Here is a 23336-nt window from a genome sequence, read left to right on the forward strand (position 1 = left end):
GAGAGTTTATCGTGGTAGTCGTCGCAAGCGTTTTGTCTTTATCGCAGGTTGATTTCTGTGTTTGGATTCTTTGGTATCTTCATATTTTCATTTTTTCAGAACCTACCAAATATATCAAGTTTTAGAATTTAGAAATTTTTTTAGTCCCGGGTTCTTCTTAGTTCAAAGTCTCAAACATTTGGCACAAAACTCGAATGGATCATTTCGATGAGTTTCGTCAAATGACGATACGCTTGAAGTAATTCAATTGCGGACGAAAAACCTGAGCCAATACGACATCAACTAGACTTCTACCAATCATCAATTCGACATTGAGAAACGAACCTTAAATTCTGCTTTATGACTCGACAATGCATTGGTGGCATATACATTTATCAAAGCTTCATCGGTTCAAAACATCGTCGTTAGGCTGAAGAAAACGATTTCTGGTGGGTGTCCAAGGCCTTTATTTTTTTATTAGAAATTTGCATGGATGATTGAACATTTCTTTGCTGGGGAAGTGTGGGAGGTAGGTGTCTAAAATGTCTCAAAAAACTGTTCTCGTGCTTTGTGGACAGCCTCTTCTTTGCACGAAAAAGAGGACATAATTTTTCTGTAGGACGTATCACGTGGATGATCCTTGTTTTGTTATAAATCAGCAATAATTTTTACATTACGTCATTCCTGAGGAACTTTAATCGGATCGGGTATCCAGCTTATATGAGATTTCCATATATCTAGGCCAGCATTAAATTCAATGCAATTTTTCACAAATATTTCTTTTTTATCCGAGTGTTACGCGTGTGATTTTATGATATCAATTGATTGGCAAAAAAAATCTCTTACATCTAATGTATGGTTAAATTTATTACATCCTTTGTATATGTTTCCTACATAAAATGTAATGGCAGTTTTTGCAATGAAAAAGCAAGTTTTTCCAGACAATTTCACATTTATAATTTTTAATGACACTACATTTTATGTTATAGTTATGCCTTCTTTGATGGAAATCCTTGGATCGATATTATCGAGGGTATAGTTATCTTCTGACAGTCTACAGTGAGTTTGATGCACCCTATTTCAGACGAAAATCTTAATGTGTATTGCATTCTATGTATGTGCTGTAGTAAGAGCGTTCCGTTGGAAGAAGATTCTCTATCCCTACAGTGGATATCGTGTAAGTGCATCAGTTTACAGGTCCACACCTCCGTTTTTGGCCTTCCACACAACGGAACAGTTAAGTTTGATCTTGTCATTAAGAGGAACCGTACGTTATGACAAGTCCTGCATGGGTGGTGGCTTCTAATCACACATAGTCACAATCACACATGGACAAGCAAGTTTTTCCAGGATACATATTTCCGTATGAAAACTTCACGAGATGATTTTCTAGGCGCAATGCATTTTGTAAAACAAACTTTTTTTTTGAAAATGGTGCTAAAGTAAAAATTACGAAAATATTTTCAAAACCTTCAAGCGACCACATTACAGAATCTGTTCATCAGTCAAACATTGCATTTTCTGCATACTTTTCATGCTAATTTTTCTTAAAATTCCCATTTGGGTGCGTGATTTATATCGACTGCGGATTTCCTCTGTTCCGTTTAATACCAGCGTGTGTAGGATCGATAAACACAGCTAGATAATCTCACTTGTTCAAATGTCAACCTGGGGAATATTCGAAATGTCAACAGATTATGAGAATTTCGTGGTTCTACGTTTACGATGTTAACCCAACCCCGGTTGCTATATTTTATCTATGAACGGTAGGTGTACCCGTAATGGTTACATGTTAATGCCCACATGCCTCTAATTGAAACATATCAGAATTGAACCGTCGTGCCACAACTGGGACGCTTACCGCATAATGGTAAAACATAGAAAAAAGTTGTTGCAGTAAAAACATATACGTATGTACATATTCGGATGGTGGATGGTGGATGGAGGATTGCGGTGCACGTGGAATGAACCACCTGTAGAAAAGAGCGTCAAACCCACGTGCGCCCGTTGCCGACCAGTATCTCCCTGGGAACAGATAACAAACAGGTGAATTGGCATCCTATCAACGTCCTATCGGTTTCGTGGAAAAGTGGATCGAAGTTGCTACGACGAGAGTCATTTGCTCGGTGAAGAGTTGTTCGGAGCAATTAAAACTTGGGTTCGAAAGTTCGCCAGCCAGCGGTTTGGTTGATGCGGCCAATAACGGGTGATCGGTAGTACACAGTGCATATTTCAAAGTTCAGAGTGCATCTTGGCAATGGCAATGGCTTCTAGCATCTATACTGCGGCAGAAAGTTTCAAGTAGCACAGTGGTCTCAAGCGCATGCAAAACAAACGGCAAATACATCAAACGTAAGTATAGGTTTCTTACTTTCTCTGTGTATGATTCTCACGGGAAATGTAATGGTAGCACTTACAACAGACTGTAGCGAACATGCAACTTTTTTCTTTTAATTAATATTTTCTGCCGCAAGTTTTTTTATTCCTTCGTTTGGCAGCCTATTTTATTGTCATTGTCGAAGTATACAATTCATTTTTTTTTTTAAATTAGTTAACATTGATTTGTTAAAATATTCACAATTAAATTATTATTCAATAAATAAAAAAAGCGAATGTAAATGTTAATGAAAATCAAACAGAATCAATACGTACTGTGCGTAGGGCTGAACGAAGTTACTGAACCGTTGCTTTGACAGGAGGTGATGAATGCAAACGAGATCGTTATTCATTGGATGGTTTCCTTTTCTCGTAACATCAACTATCAGCAACTGCAACAGTTGCAAATTTGTTTTCCGTGAACCGTAAAAGTAAGCTATTTATTGATTGGAGCTCATTTACCGGATGTTTTTTTCTGTAATACTCACTGCAACTTCGTCACTTGTAAGTGGACTTTACATTATGGAAGTGACGATATGAAATTTTTCTAAAACTGTGTGTTTGAGGGTATTCAATCTAACCCCCACTGGCCCGCAGTGGATTATTGATGAAGACCGGAGAGTTTTAGTCCGGGAATTAGAAGGAGATAGCTCTATTGCAGATCCAGCAACCCATTTCAGCATGTCTGGAGAGTCACGCCCATTCCGAGGTCACTTTCAGCCACAATAGCCCCGCATGTATGCATCGTTATCGTATGGATACTGGTATTACATACAACGACCTCAGCTGGAATTAAACCCAGATACACTTGGGTTAGAAAGCAGTCACGCTTTCCACTCAACCACCGGCACCATCCAGGTCCGTCCGTAAGATTTTGAAACACGAGTTATAGCTCCAACATTTATGCATTATCAAGATTGTGGGTTTAAAATAAAATTTGAAAGACTTTGTCTCTGTTAGGCTCCGGAGCTCGTTTAAAACATTTGGTACTATTATTATGTCCCGGGATCATTTTCAATACTCTGCAACATAGTAAACATTTCAAATATTTTGGGCCTCTTTCTAATATTCATCCACCTCAAAATGAGAGCAAACGTTTTACGCAAAATTTAGTAGTTTTGATTTAGGTAGTTTAAAATTTAAAAAAAAAATCTAAATCTGCATCCTATTTGACCAAACGTCCCTCAGTCAATCATGATGTGTTTGACTCACTATTGTTAGTTCGTAGAACTCCAACGTGTGGCAATTATGCGCTCAGTCTACCTTCCCAGCAATCGCGAATGCACTCATAAGGAAGAGAAAATTGCCTGACATTGTTCGCTCCTCTGCTCCAAGTGGGACGAAACTAGGTCGTTCCGTGTGGAGGATAGATGCACCATCAGAGACCGATTGCTGGTGGTTGGTTGATTCGATGGCCAGGCATATGTGAGCTCTGCCAATAATGTGTCGCATGACAAAACGGTAACACGACGATGTTGGTTGCGGTGGCGACGACACCGATGATCGACCAACCATATGGAAAAGTGTTGTCGCGTTGAATCTCTACCATCACCGGTGACGATCCAGAGGAGCTCCATATTCCATAAACCAACTGCATGTTTTTTTTTTCTTATACTATTTTATATCTATATTGCGGCTGGGGAACGATGCGACGTCGTTTGTACACCATGCGCTTATTGCATTGAATTTATGTTTGTGTCTAATTGAAAACTATGCGGATATGTACATAAGAGTAACCATCGTGAGTGGCTGGCGTTGCGGGGAGCTTGGGTTCGCAGAAATGGGTTCGATATCTGATTTTACTATTTTATTACCTTCCAACTATGGTATATGACGGTCTCGGCTAGACGGATCCACGTCCACCATTGCGACCTTGATGTGAGCTGAGCGTGAGCATGTTTTCTCAGTGAAAAACTTTCAGGATCCATGTTCGGTGAATGTGGCCCAGAAGCCATGCTATGAAAGCACTTACATCCATTTATGAAATAGCGTCGTGGGTTTTACTTTCTCAGAACTGCAATGTGTGCATCGAAGAGAAATTTGAAATCAATAAGTCAGATACACGTATCGCTTGTCGAAGAAAAGTCTTTAAATAAAATGCAGTCGGTTATTCATTTGGGCTGGGACGATTTTTGCAAAACCCTTATTTTTCATAGGCACATAGTAAAAAATGGAAAGCTGCCCTTAGAGAGTATGAGATTACCGAGAAAATCTTTATTAAAGATATTGAACTCCAAACCACAACTCAAACTCGGAATAAGTCTTATTTAACTAGAGAAAAATGCGATTAAACTCTAAACAAACTAAAAACAGACATTCCTTAGAATCATCCCAGAATTTCATCATTTGAGTATTCCTCTACGACTGGCCGGTGTAACCTTTAAAGATTCTCCATAATACGCCAGGATATCTCTCCATACAAATTCTTCCAATACACTATACAACTATCTTCGAATTCTCAATAACTCTTGCAAGAAAGTGCCTAAATTTATGTCTATAGATCTCCAATAAATTTACTTGTAAAGTTCCTTAGAATTTTCTAGGAATTCACTTCATAGTTGGATTGGAATGTTGAAAACCTCCTCAGAATCCTTCTGAATATTTCCTGGAAATTCACAATTCACCCTAGCATTTCCTAAGTATTATCTCTTAATTCCATTGACATTCGTCTCAGGGCTCCCTTATAATGCTTCCAGAAATATCTTGAACTTATTTTTTCCGAATATCCTTGGAACTCTCTTTAGCATTCCCTAGCAATTCTTTTTAGAAATACCCTCCAGAAAGGCCTTGAAATACTATTCCGAATGTTTTAGGAATAAACCTCAGCATTTAAATTCTCTTCAGAATCCCAGAATTCAGGAAATTTTTGGAAACTATCCTCACATTTCCATTGGAATCCCTTAGAATTTTTCTCTGAATTGCCTTTGAGTTTTACAGTATTCGTCCCAAAAGTTGCCATTAAGTTAAGTCCCACTGTCCGGCAGTGTTATTATGGAAGAAAACTGCTTTTTATTACCCTAAAATTAAAGCAGGTTTAGTCCGGGAGTTAGAAGGTGTTAGCTCTATTGCAGCTCCAGTGACCCATTTCAGAATGCCTGGTAATTCACGACCACTCCGAGGTCACTTTTACTTACAATAAGCCCCGCATGTTCACTCTACCTTTATCAAATGGATAATGGTATCATAAACACACTTCCAGATTCAAAAAATATTATTTCCAAATCTGGCACGTATATAGTTTTGAAATTTGTTCAACTGTATTAAATCGATTTGACTAGACATTTCTTATCAATTTTGTTTCGAATACCTCTTGATTCATCTGTTGGCAGCACTTGCAGGCCCTTACCGGCGACCAACTCATCTGCCCGCAAATGCAACAACGCCTAAATCTCAAAGCTCTCCGAACGTCCCCTCGAAAATGCAATCGAGATATGTATAAGAACAATCTTCAACTGGAACGTACTCACCAAATCAATACATCCAGGAGCAAATTCCCGATGCTTATTTTTCTCTCGCAAACCCATCGTCGTCGAACGGCAAAAAAGGAAACTCGGTGAGCAATTTTGTGACACGGAATTTTCACTGACCATAAACCGCGAATTCACGAATTTCACCACCCCCAACTGCGAAACACGTTCAGAAGCACTTTTGGTACAATTTCGATCAATTTCTTTGGAAAACACAACCAAAAAAGTTACAAGCGAGCCAACATCAACACCGAATGTGCCGACCTCTTTCACGCACCTTGCAGCGCGTAAATAAACTGAAATTAAAAATTATCACTCGCGATGCCACTAATTTCTGATCCGGGAGAAAATCAAACAACGCAGATCGCGACATCTCTTCTGATGCTTGCAAACATGTTGAATCACGTTTTCTTTCTCTATTCTAAAACTTCCCGGAAAGCGAGAAAACTACCGATCACACACGTATAAACGTCCGGGAGGTAGAGCGCCAGCGATAATCCGGCAATTGCAGCCGAAAACTATGAGAGCGAACGCACGCACAAAACAGAGAACAAACTTAAAACACAACCGTATCCAAAGGCGTTCGAAACTGCACCCGCACTTTAGGTGAATCATCCTGTCGCAAAAAAGCCATGCAGGAGACGGATTCTTCATCGCCTTTAACTGGTTTAGCGCATTGGTCACAGACGAAAGTCATGCTGACTCAGTTTCCAAAATTGATTTAGAAACAGCGGTGGAGATGCTCTAATACGCAAAGAGGAATTGGATTCTCAAGATCGCCCAATGCTAGACAATATGTCTGATTGGATAACTTTTTCACTGTTTTCAAAACACAAAATATGCTCTAATTAGATGATTATCGCAACGAACTGCACTTTCCACTAACAACCAGTACATTATTACAGGTATACCGAACGGAAAAAAACGAATAACGATAGCACGTGTGATAAAAAATCGACAATTTTAGCAGCGCACAATCACGACGATGTGAATAACAACAACTCCCACCCCGGGCAAGTCACGAATGACCTCAAATGTGTTAAACAAATCAAATAAACAATAATCATTAGTTCAACAAAGGATGAATTTCAATTAAATTTTAAACAAGACGTAAACAGCAGAACTTCAAGTTAAGTTGCTTTCATTTAAAAAGTCTTGATTGCATAATGAAAGCACAATATGATATCAGACTTATGTCGCAACATTTGAAATCAAAATGAGTTTTCATTAAGATAGGAACTGCACACTTTAATATCGATTTGCTTTCATTTTGTTAACCGACTTTGCTCGGGTAGGGTTCTGATGCATGGTCATTATCGGTGTCATTCCTTAATTTTGTTGCTAAGGAATCAAATTTTGACTGACAAAAGGGCGCGCCTTTGGAGGGTGTTTCTCCGAAGGATATAAATAGCGGGACCTTTCAATTAGAGTCGGATCCTTGCGATAAATGCGAGAATGACAACTGTAAAAAATCGAATACTTCATCATTTCTCAATAGTGATGGAGTAATACGACATGCACTAAACTAAGGATACGGGATATACTACAATACATCAACTTACTGGTCGCAGTGGTGTTAGGTACGTAAAGGAAAAAAAAACCCATGTTTTATAACCTTTATATGACTGGTTTTGGTTGCATAGCAGTTTACTCAACAAATCTATTAATTTGTGTTACTTGGGTTGGTCGCCATAGTAAGTTCTCAGAACCACGCTGGCCAGACATGTTCCGGATGCTCCCGGGGAGTTTCATAAATTTCCCGAATTTTTTGGATATTCTCCTCAGAAGTACTCTGAAGATCTCCTCAGAACTGCTATGAAGTTCTCCTCAGAACTACTCTGAAGCTCTCCACAGATCTACTCTGAAATTCTTCTCAGAACTACTCTGAAGGTCTCCTCAGAATTAATTTGAACTTTTCCTCAGACTTACATCGAAACTCTCCTCAAAAATACTCTGAAGATTTCCTCAGAATTGCTATGAAGTTCTCCTCAGAACTACTCTGAAGGTCTCCTCAGAATTACTTTGAACTTTTCCTCAGACTAACCCCGAAACTCTCCTCAGAAAGACTCTAAATTTCTCCTCAGAACTACATTGACATTTTTCTCAGAATTACGCTGAATTTCTCCTCAGAACTACACTCCTCTGAACTATTTTGAACTTCTTCTCAGAACTACTCTGAAGTTCTGCTAAGAATTACTTTGAAATTTTCCTCAGAACTACTCTGAAGTCCTCCTTAGAATTTCTTTGAACTTCTCCTCAGAACAACTCTGAAGGTCTCCTCACAGCTACTCTGAAGGTCTCCTCAGAACTACTCTGAAGTTCTCCTCAGAACTACTCAGAATCTCTCCACAGTATTACTCTGAAGTTCTCCTCAGAACTACTCTGAAGGCCTGCTCAGAACTACTCTGAAAGTCTCCTCAGAACTACTCAGAAACTCTACACAGTGCTGCTCTGAAGTTCTTCTCAGACTTACTCTGAAACTCTCCACAGACACACTCTGAAGCTCTCCTCAGAACTACTCTGAAATTTCCATCAGAATTACTTTGAACTTCTCCTCAGAACTACTCTGTAGTTATCATCAGAACTAAGTTCTCGTCAGAACTACTCTGAAGTTTTCCTGAAAACAACTTTGGATCTTAGATGAAGTTTTCAACATTTTCCTGAAATGTACGAGGCTGACTGAATTTTTCCTGATATTCATAACTCTTCTCCGGAGCTCTCCATATTTCTCCACGGTTCATGGTACTTCTTCAAAGTACTCCCAATTTTTTTGAAGTTAATGCAAATTCAGAGATAAACACTGAACTTCAGAGAATATCAAAGCCCCTTGGTTATTTTTTACAAGGATTCAGATTGATTAACTATTCAGAAGACCTTCTACTGAATCAGAGATTATTCAAATAACCGTATGACTTCATGACGATTAGCAAGTTTGAAGATCTCCAACTGATAAAAAGTGGGGTTATTCAAAAGATCTCCAGATGATCAAAAATTCTATTCCTTCGAGTATTTTTTTTTTAATTCTTCTGGTAGATCAGGGTATAATTTAGGTAACTGAAACAAAAAATCAAAAGCCGTTCGTATATGAATTTTAATGACATAACAATTATTTTAATATTATATTGTCCGTGTTGCGCACTGTAGTCCAACTGTTTGAATTTTGGGCAACAATAAGGTTGCAAGGTTTTGGTGATTCCATGCAGTTCAAGCCAACGAAGGGATACACTACACACACTGCCACCACCAATAAGCTTGTCAGCCAAACCCAACTGAGGATCGTGTTCTCCTTCCCGGACATCAGAATCGGACTCGATCTGATTAAGCAAATTATTCTGATCTACTACTTGTTGTTGTAATTCGATGTCAGATTAAACAGAAACAGACTGATCCACACTGGTTCAAATAATCAAGGTAGTAAAATATAATCAATTTGTTTGTCTTCATTGTCATATAAATAATTGTTAATACTTACCAACATACGAAAATCAGTCGCCCAATCTCAAAACTGCAATCAAACTAATCCCGTTATTTACACTCTCAACGAAGCATTATATATAATGGCCATCCGTTATGAGCAACCTACAGGTAGCTAGCAGCTACACTTCGATAAGTCCTCTCTTACTCATGCGGTGTATCGGAGTAGTCCCCTAAAATTTCCTTATGGAATGGTTCCAGATTTTTTTTTGAAATTCCCATTTTAGAACTATCTTGGAATAATCCTTAGAGTTTCTTTGGAATTGTCTTCAAAAACCTTTTGAATTTTCTTCAGCGTTCCCTTGATGGAGCCCATCAGCGCTCACACAGTGAAAACGGACACGGAATCAGCGCATTTCTTCAATACTGCCCGCATTTGATGGATGTCCTTGACTGCCCCGCCGCTTCGTCGAAGTTGCTGCTTTGAAATTGGCCAGTATTTTTCGATTGGTCGAAATTCCGGGGAATTCGGAGGATTCATTAGCTTGGGGACAAAATCGATCTTGTTGGCAGCATACCACTCCAGAACCACCTTGGAGTAGTGGCAGCTGGCCAAATCGGGCCAAACGATGACTTTGCCCCTATGCTTGCGGATGAACGGCAAAAAAGGGCGAACACGAAATTATTGCGACACATTCAACATAACTTTTTTACCATTGGGTAAAAATCAACCAAATTTTGCACACTTTCTCATTGATTCAACGAAAATGGAGGTGAACCAACGCGAGTTGAGAGAACAAATTCTTTCCAAACACCTGGAATTTCCTGACCTGTCGCACCGGCAGTTGGGAAAAATGTTGAACATTCACCATTCAACCGTCTCCAGAGTGTTGAAGCGGTTCCAGGAGCGGTTGACGTTGGACCACGGCAAAGGAGCTGGAAGAAAACCGGGACCGGAGAACAAAAAGACGGAGGGAAAGGTGAAGCGGATGATTAAAGCAAATCCCAACGTCTCAAGCCGTGATTTGGCTAAAAAGATCGGCATGTCGCAGAGCTACGTCCAGAATGCAAAGAAGAGAGCTGGACTACATACATACAAGGTACAGAACAATCGACGGCTAAAACTCGGGCACGGAAGCTCTACGAGAAGATGCTGACAAAATATGGCTGCTGTGTGATGGACGACGAAACGTATATAAAAGCCGATTTTAAGCAAATTCCGGGTTTGGAGTTTTTCACCGGCATGAGCAAGTTCGATGTGGACGACAAATTTAAGAAGAAGAAAATGTCGAAGTTCGCCTCCAAATATCTCATTTGGCAGGCCATCTGCTCTTGCGGACTGAGGAGTGAGCCTTTCGTGACAAAGGGCACAGTAAATGGCGAGATCTACAAATCTGAGTGCCTCGAGAAGCACCATTTGCCGTTCTTGTAGCAGCACGACGAAGCTCCGCTATTTTGGCCAGATTTGGCATCATGCCACTATTCTAAAAGTGTCCTGGAGTGGTATGAGGCCAATTCTGTCCATTTTGTTCCAAAGCACATGAATCCGCCAAACTGTCCGGAGCTGCGCCCGGTGGAGCAGTACTGGGCAATAATGAAGCGGGAACTTCGGAAGAACAAGAAAACAGTCAAAGACGAGAAGGACATGTTAAGAAAATGGAAAAAAAAACTGAGAAACTGGTACCGGATGACACTGTAAAGACTTTGATGGAGGGCATCAAGCAAAAATGCGTTCAATTTTACACTCAAGGCTCCATCGATTAACTTTTCTTTTGAATTTTGAAGTAAATATATGTATAAAACTACCCTAAAATTTTGGTTCGATTCTAAACATTATAAGAAAATTGGCATGACATTTTCGGTGTCGCAATAATTTCGTGTTCGCCCTTTACACGCTTTTTCAGGCATTCTTCGATGTAAACTTGGGATGTCATTGTCGAGGATGTGACGAATGGTTTCGTTTTCAGGCCACAACTATAAATAAAAATTTTGACCGGGAAGCTGCTTAAAATCGAGTTTGACGTATGTTTCGTCATCGATCAATGTGCAGCCCTTGTGTTTCGTCAGAACACAGTCGTACAAGAGCCTTGCACGCTTTTTGGCCACGGAATTCTGCTTCATGTGCCGGTTCGGATGTTTACTGGCCTTCCCTGTCAAGGATGCTCCGCACCGTTTGAAAGTTGGCGTTGTACCTTCTGGCCTCATCTCGGATCGAAAAACCGGGGTTGGCTTTAACGCACCTCAACACTTTTCCTTTGCACACTCAAGGTTTCCTTGTAGGTTTTGAGCACTCGACAAACTATTGTTTTCGGCATCTTCAGCACTTTAGCCAGCTTGTAACCGGACCATTCCGAATTTTCCAGGTGTTTGTGTACATTCAACCCTATTCTGTATTTCGTTTCGAACGAAATTCTCATACAAAAATATTTTTTTGTATGAGAATTTCGTTCGAAACGAAATACAGAATAGGGGTGAATATTTTTTCTTCTTTCGAGTTCCATTTGACGTTATTTCTGAACGCAATCGACTAAATACTTTGATCAAACTTGCACCAGTTGTTCTCTATAGAAGTGTAAATAAACCACTGTCAAAGATTGACGTGCTAGCGGCACGCGAGGGGTGGACCAATTTACTTTTAGTCAGCCTTTAAATTGTCTCTTTAATTCCCATGGAATTCTTCTCATTATTGTTTTAGATGTATACTCAGAATTTTCTCAGAATTATCCTTATAATCCACCATGCGTTTTTTCTGATAACTATTTCATAGTTCTAGTCAGAACTCCCTTGAAATTCACTCTTTTGGAATTCTTTTCAATTCCTTGAGAGTTAATATAAGAATTCCTTAGGAATTCTTCTTCAAATTCCTTATTAACTATTGTCTGTCCTTTTAAAAATAATTCTAGAATTCCCTTCAAATTTTTAACTTTCTTTCAAAATTCTCAATCATATTTTGATCAAAATTCTTATGGAAATTCTCTGAAGTTCTAAAATCCTCGATAGCCCAGGCTTTGAAAAGTCAAAAACTGGATTATTTAGTAAAATCTGAAATTTTAGATTTATTCTTCGGCACTTCTGATTGAAATGACGTCTAAGACAAAGTTGTAGGGGAAAATAAAATTTTTATAGGAAAATTTTACAAGCAATTGGATTTAGTAAATTTTTGTACAAACTCCATACAATGTTTAAAACATAAATATCCCAAAACGACCTTGAACGATTTCTGAAAAAAAAAAATAAACCGTGAAAAATGCAAACTTTTGGAGTATTTAGAATAATGGGCACTTATAAAATGACAAAAATCGTAGAACAAGAACATTTGTTAAAACGTTTTTTCATGTAATTTATACACAGAAAACAATGTTTGAGACATTTTGAATCATTTTCTGAGAAAACATACACAACAAAACGTACTAACAATAAGTTCAAAAATTTGACCAAAAGGTCTTGTGTTACGAGTTTTGTCAGTTTCCAAGTATCCAAGGTTTTGAACAGTCTAAAAGTTTGCATTTTGCATTAGCTTTTCTATGTTAAAAAAAAATTAAAATTCGGCAAGAACATTTTGATATATTTGGGTTTATTACATTTTTTTAAATTTTTACTTAAAATTACTTTGTTTGTTTTTCACAGAAATACATTATTTCTAGATAGAGCTGGAATTAGGGCGTAACAGCTTTTCTAAACAACGACTTCTATCGATGATTTCTAGGAACTCAAGGCACGCTCACGCAGACGAATACAACCATCGGATAGGGGAAGTCTTTCCCTACCCGATGAGGATGTTGGCTTCCGTGAGCGAGCCTTGAATTTCTAGAAATCATCGATAGAAGTCATTGTTTACAAAAGCTGTTAGGCCCTAATTCCAGCTCTATCTAGATTTATCTCTATAACTTTGTCACAGTTGTCTTTTCGATCAAAAATGCAGTTTCCGTGTTACAATTTATTAAAAAAAAATCAAGGACGCCATTTTGAAAATTTTACAAGATTCAAAATGGCTGAATTTTACCAAAAATGTGAATCATTGCCCTTAAAAAACAATTAAGGTATACTGGGGTATGTCTTAGCGGACGTCAATATTCACTTTAATTATTTTTGAGAGGTACCGCAAACTAGAAGATTAGAAATAATCTCAGTGATTATTCACTTCCGATAAGAGATCACTTCCGATAAGAGATCCACCACCTACTATTTTGCCTGAAACTGCGCATAGAGAATAAGTTTTCGACTTTTACTATTTGCATCCTATACGTATTCGTTTCACGTCTTCTTTGCTGTATTCGTCGTCTTACTGTTCAATTTTTGTCACCAACTCTGCAAATGCAAATCATCCCCCGTCAATGTATCATATGCCATCATTACCCGAGGCTAGAGCCCACTTTCACTGACCGCATTGTTTTCTTTCCTCTCCTGCTCTGTTTTTGCCCCACAGTCATCGTCCCAGGACAATGTCGAGATGGTCGTCGATGAAGGTTACGATGCGCTGCTCGGTCAGCAGGCGCCCCAGCTCGATCCGGGCGGGCAGCAACAGCATCGTCACCACCACCATCACCACAGCCACCCACATCATCACCCCCAGCCGTACGGCGAGCCAACCGGCACCGCAGGGCTGGACGTCGAAGCGATGGACCTTGATCCGGCTGATGGTACGTTGAAATCGAACGACGAGCAGGAGTTCGACATCCGGGATGTGGTGCCCGAAGGTCACGACAAAGCTGACCCATCGCAGTTTGAATTGCTCAAGGTGCTCGGCGAAGGCTCGTTCGGGAAAGTATTTCTAGTTAGAAAAATTGTCGGCAAGGATGCCGGCACGCTATATGCAATGAAAGTGAGTTAATTTATTCAATTTTAGCAACACGACACGAGCGGAAAATTCTCTAGCTCCCACGCGGTATTTTCCGACTATTTTCTCTCACACCCACTCGTCTCGTTCGATTGTCTATCTTTGTAGGTATTAAAAAAGGCCACACTGAAGGTGAAGGATCGGGTTCGGAGCACAAACGAGCGCAACATCCTGGCCGACGTGGGGAACGCATTTATCGTTAAGCTTCACTATGCCTTCCAGACGCCGGGCAAGCTGTATCTGATACTGGACTTCCTGAGGGGAGGTGACTTATTTACGCGGCTCAGCAAAGAGGTAATGTTTACCGAGGAGGACGTCAAGTTTTACCTGGCCGAGCTGGCACTCGCGCTCAACCACCTGCACAGCCTGGGCATCATTTACCGGGATCTGAAGCCGGAGAATATTCTGCTGGATCAGGTAAGGGTGTTTTTTTCATTTCGGAGTGTTTTTGAATAGGCAGATTTCGTACTGCATTATATTTTACACCATTGCAAGAAGTCTGTTTCTTTTTAGGACGATCTATAAAAAAAATGTTAAAACTTAGTTTGCTCCCCAAATCCGATTTTCAAAACTAAACATCGATAAATTTGATGATGTTGTTCATATAATTGATTATTACTCACGTTAATCGATCGTTCTACGCTAATCGTTTCTTTTCATGGGTTAATAAACTGTGACTACAAATTGATACATGTACGATATTCTCTCCTACTCGATAGTGTTGTTGGATTACGTAGACGGGCTGCTATTCGCAGGAAAAGGGCTTTAGAAATATGTCTTTGTTGTGGCCTGCCATGCCTCGGACATCCCAGTAAGCTGTTGGTTGAGCTTAACTAGATTCTCAACATGGCGGGAACACTCATCGACGAGGTTCCGGAGGTCATTCGAAGACTTTTTCGTCATCTTTTTCAGATTCAGGAGGCCTAGAATATGCGATTCTAGGATCAGGCGTTGGTTGCCAAATCTAACCTCCAGGGTATCACAGGTACGTTGGTAGTTATTGTTCTGCAAAGTTTCCAGGTCGATGGCATCAACTACAATACCCTTCAAGGAATTCTCCAGATGATAAAGTTTCACTGCATCAGAATCCGTGGAATGACGCATTAGATCCTGAAACATAGCCTTGAATCTGCTTCGTACCGTCCATCAAACGTTGGTGACGGCATGGGAATGGCTGCATTCACTCGGTTCTCCTTCTCAATGACATCGATAAACGTCTCGATCATGATAGAGGTTCTCGAACTCTTCATAATTGTCTTCCTGGGCCTTGACACTATCTTCGGATACGGATGCGATGACCATATCGTGATTATCGTTGTATTCCTTGTAAATTACTGCTAGGTTCTTGGCATTAACTCGGAGTTGCGGTAAAGATGGCCTTTCCCTGCTCTCCTTTGCTGCCGCTAACGCGTTGTTAATCCGTGTCAGCTTAGCCTTCACATGGCCTCGCTTGTGGATCAGCAACTTCAATTCTTCCTGGATGCCCATCTTCTTGGTTGGTGGGTGGGGTAGCACAATGTTACGAACTAAAATCACTGTTACCCGACGGAATGATATTCCAGGTTTGTCACGACGGTGGATAACGTTCTCAGATAATCCGCTACAATTAAACCCGAACACACTGTCTCAAGGTGTCACGACGAAGGAATATGTACACCAACTCACACGGATATGGAAGCACACGAACCGACGCGTTTGTCGCCACGGAAGGATACTACGAACCGAGGTGACGGATACATACACTATGCGATGGTGGATACTGTTCAATCGGATGCCTAATACAATGGCATACTTGTCTTCGCACACACGCTGCCAGTGAGCGCTTCTACGCAGCAAAATGTTCACTTCTACTCACCAAGTGATGATTACGTTGTCAATCACTGCTGTCCTACGCGCTGTCGCCGTATACTTTTTCGCAACAGTTTCGTATCCGGTTCGAAGGACCAATTTATGTTCGGCCATGAACACAATGCAATCAGGTGTGGACTGGATCGGAATGCCAACAGTGTAGTAATGGCCCGAGGGTAATGTGCATCACGAAAGAAGAAAGATCTGGAGCCATGAAAAGGGCCGTTTGTGACACAACTACCACGGAACCGATGAAGGACACGGCTGACCAGGATGTGGACTAGTGAAATAAGTTCGTTGCTGCTCTACTTTGATTTATTGTCTCTCTACTGGAAAGTGCTGCTCCTGAATACAGCACCGCTGGATACAGCTATTCTACAGCTTCCGGTTTCTTCTGTTACTGCTTCTGGTTTTAATGTCATTTGTAGACTACTGGTTTACTAATATAAGCGGTACTCGTGAACCGGCCCGGTATATATACACACTCGCGACCCGACCAAACACCAAACACACGCGCCGTCGTAAGGAAAAAATATTCTTCTTCTTCTTTGCATGGAATGTTCTAGAAACAAATTGCGTCGCAGGAAATTTCAATTCTCGCTGGAAGCGTTTTGATCGAGGACAATATGATACGCGATAAAATAAAAATTAAATTAAATCGTTTTTTTTAGTTTGCACTACTTCAATCGGGAATTCCCGATTCACTGGAACTCCCGGAAAAGCCTTATGTTGTATTCCCGAATCCCGCGATTCATAAAATTTCGGGAACCGTCATCCTCTACCCGGGCCACATCCAATAATGTTCCGTATGTCCTCGGGGCAATTGTCCATAACTGTGAATCACAACAGAACCTAGCATGAAACAAATCAAACCACTTTTTTGAGTGCTCAGGGAATAGTGCCATATGTAGACATGTTCCAGATACATTCAGAAAAGTGATCAAAACCGACTAGAAGCAACATCCGTTATGTGATAGATCAATTTTCATGAGATATAATTCAATCAGTTGCGATTTAATTGAATGTCAATCACAACTGCAGTCATATCCAGCATTGGGACGGGCGACATTGTGGTAAATGGCCAAAATCTAACATGAACCAAAACGTTTCATAATGACGTAAAAATAATAATCAATAATTGATCTTATTTTCTGCGTTTGTTCATATTGGCCGAATATTCCGAATCAACCACTTATAGACCTTCCATAAATGGATTTATGAAACATTTTTTGGATGATTAACTTTGTGTAATTTGATTGGATATTACAGCAGATGAAATGTTTATAAAATTTCTTATAATTATGGACGAACTCCCTTCAATATCGAGTCAGCTCCCGATTTTGTCTACCCCTGATTTTGTCAGCCTGAAGATTTTGCAGAACTTTTGGTTTTTAAGCATGAATTCTCAAGCATTTCGCTCTAAATGACACTTAATTGTTTTGTCGCAACAGTAACAGAGGTAGCTCAAATAATCCTTAATTATTACGACACTGCACACCTGTATCGAGTCCCTCCCGATAACGGTAACTAGATGGCGGATAGAACTGGAAAGGCTGCAATACAAGTTATGGGCAGATACTCCATTGAAGAAGAAGGTTCCGTGATCGCCAAAATTTACGGAATATTCATATGCAGTTGCTACGCACCCGATGGACGATGGAGCAGTTCCACGAGACGCTGGTTGGACTTACCGGAGAGCTGATCGAACGAAGACCGGTAGTCATCGGAGGAGACTACAATGCTTATGTAGTGGAGTGGGGAAACAGATGTCCAACGAAAGAGGGCACATTCTGCTGGAAGCTCTGGCGGAGCTGGAAATCAGGCTGTTCAATAAAGACACCACCAGCACTTTTCGCAGAGATGACTGGGAATCCATTATTGACGTCACTTTATGCGGACTGCAGTCCGTCGCTGGTGGAAAACATGAATTGGAGAGTGTGCGAAGGATATACCCATAGTGACCATCAGGCAATCCGATATGGCATCGACCAACGGAATCCTGTGGCAGTACAGAGGACGAGAACTTGTGACCTGAAGTGGAAGACGAGTTGACAGAATCGTTAGGGAGAGCATGTGACATGACCATGCCGAGGAAACTGGAGCTAAATAACAGACGCCCTCCAGCTTACTGGTGCAACGAGCCAATTAGCACCCTCCACGCTAGTTGTCTCAGAGCCAGAAGACGTGTTCAGTGAGCAAGAACAGAAGCAGACAGAGAGAAACGCACATAAACGAGAGATAAAGCAGAGCAAGTCAGACTGTTTCAAGGAGATGGGTCGAGACGCTGCTGCACACCGCGTCGTGATGGCGAAGTCATGCTCGCTGAAATGAGCTTGGAGAACCTGGATGTAATCGTGGAAGGACTTTTCTCGAAGCACGATCCAACGACCTGGCCACCTACATCGTACGGAGACGGAGAGGGAGATAACGATGAAGTCACCAACGAGCAACTCGTAGCAGTACCTGCTGGATACACTCGGAAAACTCTTGAACAGGCTGACGAAATGCACGGAAAGTGAGCACGGATTGTCGGAGAGGCAGTTCGGATTTCGAAAAGGAAGAGCAAAAGTGGATGCAATTCGAACAGTTGTCGAGAGAGCCGAGAAGGCGTCGAAACAGAAGTGGAGAGGAGATCGATATTACGCCGTGATAACGATCGACGCCAAGAATGCGTTCAACAGCGCCGTTTGGGAGGCCGTCTATCTGATATTTGTTTTTGTATTTGTCTGATCTACGAGACAAATATGGAACAGAGATCGATTAGGATAACGGTGGGAATTCCACAAGGCTCCATCCTTGGTCCAACGCTTTGAAACGTGATTTAAAACGGCGGTCCAACGCTAAAGCTGCCCAAACGAGTTGAGATCGCCGGCTTTGCGGACGACGTCGTCTTACGGTAACATGCATGCAAGACGCTGGAATAGATAGAAATGTTGGCGACTGAGGTGGTCGACATGATTGGAAACAGGATGCATGGAGCGAAGCTGCAGATAGCCCACAAAAAAAGCGAAGTGGTATTTGATCAGTAACTTTAAAGCGCTGCAGCGGTCAGAAATCACCGTTGGGGAGCACGCCATAAACTAGATCTGCGTGTTGAAATGACTGGGGGTCATGATCGACGAACGTTTGGCCTTAATAAACCACGTAGAATACGCGTACGAGAAGGCGGCGAAGGCCATCAACGCGGTAACCAGAATCATACCGAACATCTTGGGACCAAGCAGTAGCAAGAGACGGCTCCTGGCTGGTTTATCTACGTTGATACTGAGATATGGAGGTTCAGCCTTGGTTGCAGCGCTGGAAACCAAGCAAAATTTAGGGAAACCGAACAGTACATACCAGCTCAACAAACCGTACGCTTACTTTTCGAAACGTTTGGTGTACCATTTGATGTAAGAATAGTAAACATTTATCAGTAATTCCATTAATAGAGGATAAATAATGGTTAAACTTGATTTTAAAATCATTTTGATGCACACTTAGAAAAATTTATGTGAATGTAGGTGCTCTGAGACTGACATATACGAGCGTCAATTTTGACATAAAATTGAGTCATGATAGACGTGAAATTCAGCTCAATCGAACGTAATTTCAAACTTTTCAGTCTCGGAGCACTTAATTTTACATAGTATGTTTGTTTACGTCTCATCCTTTATGTCAAATATGGATTCCGTCACGTGTAAGGTTAGGTATTTCTAAGTGTGTGGGTAAAATATTGCAAAACTCTGTCACTAGAGGGGACCCCTTCTGGATTCCCCAATATTCGTCAAGAGATGAACCAGCCTCTGGCTGAAAGTCTCGCTAATAAAGATAACCTACACACTAAGATTATTTTACAGATTTCTGTGAAATTTTACCGAAATCTCAACAGCTGAACGTTCGGTAAACAATTTTACAGTTTTCCTGTAATTATTTACAGATATCTGTGAAAAATTCACAGATATTTGTGAAAAATTACAGGAAATCTGCGAAACTGTTTACCGAACGTTCAGCTTTTGAGATTTCGGTAAAAGTTTACAGATTTCTGTAAAAATTTCTAAGTGTGTAACCTAACCTAAAATATTGAAAAAGAAAATTTCCCGTTTTTGTCAGCCTGAGATTTCAGATGGGGCTGACAAAATCGGGAATGTACTGTATTTTCAATGCTACTCTTGGCTGAATGTTCATAGTTTTTGTCGTTTTCACAATTTGAAACAGCTTTGCAGTTTTGCCTATTTTTTTTTTCTAAGATCATCTTTTTACTTTTATTCCCAGGACGGTCACATAGCTTTGACAGATTTTGGACTGTCGAAACAGCCGCTGGATGGTTCCAAAACGTACAGTTTTTGCGGTACGGTTGAATACATGGCCCCGGAAGTGGTAAACCGGAAGGGCCACACATTCGCTGCCGATTGGTGGTCCTTCGGAGTTCTTATGGTAAGCATATACTACAACTACAATTTATCGCTAATTCCAAATCGTATTCCACCATTCCAGTTCGAAATGCTGACCGGAAACCTGCCCTTCCACGGTAGCAACCGGAACGACACGATGAATCAGATTCTGAAAACGAAACTGGGCATGCCGGAAAACCTGAGTCCGGAGGCGCAAAGCTTGCTGCGGGCATTGTTCAAACGGAACCCCCAGAATCGGTTAGGGGTGGGTGTGAACGGGATCGAGGACATCAAGAAGCACGAATTCTTCACCAACGTTGATTGGGACGCGTTCGAGCGGAAGGAAGTACGGCCACCATTCATTCCAGCCGTTTCCCGTGATGATGCGTTCTATTTCGATTCGGAGTACACGAACAAGTCGCCAAAGTGAGTTTAGAAAATTGCGGACGGGCTGATGAAGATGGGATTAAAAAAAAAAGGATTTTTTTCAGAGATTCACCGGGTGGTCCGGTTAGTGCCAGTGCTCATGAGATTTTCCGTGGATTCAGCTTTATAGCGCCGGGCTTGCTGGGTGATGATACACCGAATTTCGCCAACGGTACCGGTAGTTTGATGAATCAACAGCCGGCGTCGAGGTCTCCGTTTTCTAACGAAATTCCTGGCGTCAAACCGGGCGCTTTCGGTGATGAGTACACGTTGATACAGGAATTGGGCCGGGGAACGTTTTCGATCTGTAGGCTCTGTGAGAATCGAACTACGAAGAAACATTACGCAGCTAAGGTAGGTTGGCTTGTGCCGGGTGTCTGTCTTAGTTTTAAAAATGATCTATTTGATATTCTGTAACAGATAATCGACAAATCCAGCCATGACTGTAGAGAGGAAGTGGAAATTCTTCTGCGATACGGTAATCATCCGAACATAGTCTCTCTGTACGGTGTGCACGAGGATACCTCGTACGTCTATTTGGTGATGGAGTTGTTGAAAGGAGGAGAATTGTTGGATCGAATTCTCGCCATCCAGTACATGACCGAGGTGGAGGCGAGTGCGGTTTTGAAGACGGTTGTGTCGGCGGTGGCTTACCTGCACGAGCACGGCGTAGTTCATCGGGACCTTAAACCGTCTAATCTGCTGTACGCCACGGCCAATCACACACCCGAATCGTTAAAGCTTTGCGATTTAGGTTTTGCCAAACAGCTGCGAGCGGACAATGGGTTGCTGATGACACCGTGCTACACGGCAAACTTTGTTGCACCCGAAGTGCTGAAGAAGCAAGGTTATGACTTGGCTTGTGATATCTGGTCTCTCGGGGTTCTGCTCTACATTATGCTGGATGGAAAGACACCGTTTGCCAGTACGCCAAACGATTCACCGGACATGATTCTAGCGAGGATAGGTTCCGGTAGGGTGGATTTGGAAACTGGAGTAAGACAAGCTGAAGTAAAGTAATTTTTACCGAAATTTATCCATTCCGTTTTTTTTTTTCAGAAATGGCCTGGCATATCGCAGGAGGTTAAAGACCTCTTGCGTGAAATGTTGCACATTGTTCCACATCGGAGACCGACGGCAGCGCAGATTCTGCGACATCCATGGCTTTCTCGTTCACGGTTATTTTACAGTCAAACAAGTGGAATACAGAGCCAGGCGCAACAAACCGTGTTTGGGACGGCACCGACATTAACGGTTGTACCATCGGGAGATTACATCGGTGGTTCACCGGAAAATACGGAAGCAATCAAAGGAGCCGTACATGCTACGTTTCGGGCGATTTCTTCTCCCCAGGCAGCCAATCTGGGCCCCGTTGGAATGTCCGATCTGGCGAGACGAAGAAAGGACAAGACGAATCATTCGTAATTTTGGTAGCATTTCCGGAATGGTCGTTTTTGTTGGGGTGTGTTTGTGTGGCTGCAGCAGCCAGCGTCTATTTTGTGAAAGTATGTGTTTCTTAGATGTATCGATTTAATGGCGCATGTGAGAATCTGGCGCGGCTCGTAGCTCTTTTTGGGATGTTGTTTCTATTTTTCTTCCGAAAGATGGTACGAGATGTCGTCGACTACGTAGAAGGAAGACAAGTGTGTGGTTAGTAATCTTATGCTTCCAAAATTGGCAGAAGAAAGTATTTGTTCGATCAAGTCATTTTAAAAACTTAACAAGTATGAGAAATATCAGAATCATAGACAAAAGTTGTGCGGGATTTCCGTAAAAAGGTGTGCTGTTTTGTTCAAGGTCCTCCACACTTGTTTATATTTTTATTATGTTTACAGCAATTTTATGGAAGTGTGTAGAATAAATTTTACGTTTTTTTAGAATTGATTAGTTCAGATTTAATAAATTAATAATTACATCCGGTTTGAACAATCCGTGACTGACACTAACTGTGGCGAAAGTAAATGCATATTTTGGGAATATTTAAATTATGGCTAGATGAAGTTTTAACAGTATTAAAATCAATGACTATCCCGAAATCCGTGGATTCCTAGCAGGAATCCATGGATACACTCACATAATGTAGTAGTATAATCTGTCGAAATTTTTGTAAAAACACAACAAAGTCCACGCACTGTTCAATCATTATTATTGAAGCTTTTGGATGTACAACCGCTCTGTCGCTTTAATTAGACTTACGTCAATAGAAAGAGCAACAAAGATACAATATACTGTTAAATAAAGGAGAAAAACGTACACATCTAAAAATAAACCACCACACTTCACAAATGTAATACAAAACTAAAAGTTCAATTAATCCTTGTGAAAGATTAAATAAGCAAAAAAATCTTTATCTAGTTTAGGCAACACTATAGTTGAAAGACACACACCCACACATGCAACTACCTTTAAAACACAAATTTATCAAAAACCTAAAAAGAAAAAGACAAACTGATCGAAACCCCTTGAAAGTGTTGGAACTTCAACCAAACTATAGTAACAGAAGATACGAATACAGAAGTAAACAGAATTTACTATATTTACAATAATAATTGTGCCATACACACGTCGTTGCAGACACACCGGAGGAGTAAATAGGAAAATTGATCGAAAATCAGT

The 23336-nt window shown here is 40.9% G+C and overlaps 1 protein-coding gene across 3 annotated transcripts in view; it reads left to right on the forward strand.

The window, feature by feature from the left end:
* The window catches only part of LOC135705189 (ribosomal protein S6 kinase 2 beta-like), a 125143-nt gene extending 102174 nt beyond the window's left edge, over window positions 1-22969 (forward strand). For 2 of the 3 annotated variants that reach the window (XM_065226788.1, XM_065226791.1), the window contains 7 exons: window positions 13663-14058; window positions 14182-14490; window positions 20176-20337; window positions 20398-20720; window positions 20774-21074; window positions 21141-21716; window positions 21780-22969. In XM_065226788.1, the coding sequence (XP_065082860.1) occupies window positions 13663-14058; window positions 14182-14490; window positions 20176-20337; window positions 20398-20720; window positions 20774-21074; window positions 21141-21716; window positions 21780-22145 (2433 nt within the window). In that variant the 3' untranslated portion in view covers window positions 22146-22969. The remainder of the gene's footprint in view (window positions 1-13662; window positions 14059-14181; window positions 14491-20175; window positions 20338-20397; window positions 20721-20773; window positions 21075-21140; window positions 21717-21779) is intronic. The other variant, XM_065226790.1, reaches the window with a different exon arrangement.
* Window positions 22970-23336: the final 367 nt, after the last annotated feature.

This window comes from Ochlerotatus camptorhynchus, unplaced genomic scaffold (assembly GCF_037179485.1).
Source record: "Ochlerotatus camptorhynchus isolate MF236.1 unplaced genomic scaffold, CSIRO-AGI_Acam_v1.1 ptg000261l, whole genome shotgun sequence".
In the NCBI taxonomy this organism is placed as follows: Eukaryota; Metazoa; Arthropoda; class Insecta; order Diptera; family Culicidae; genus Ochlerotatus; species Ochlerotatus camptorhynchus.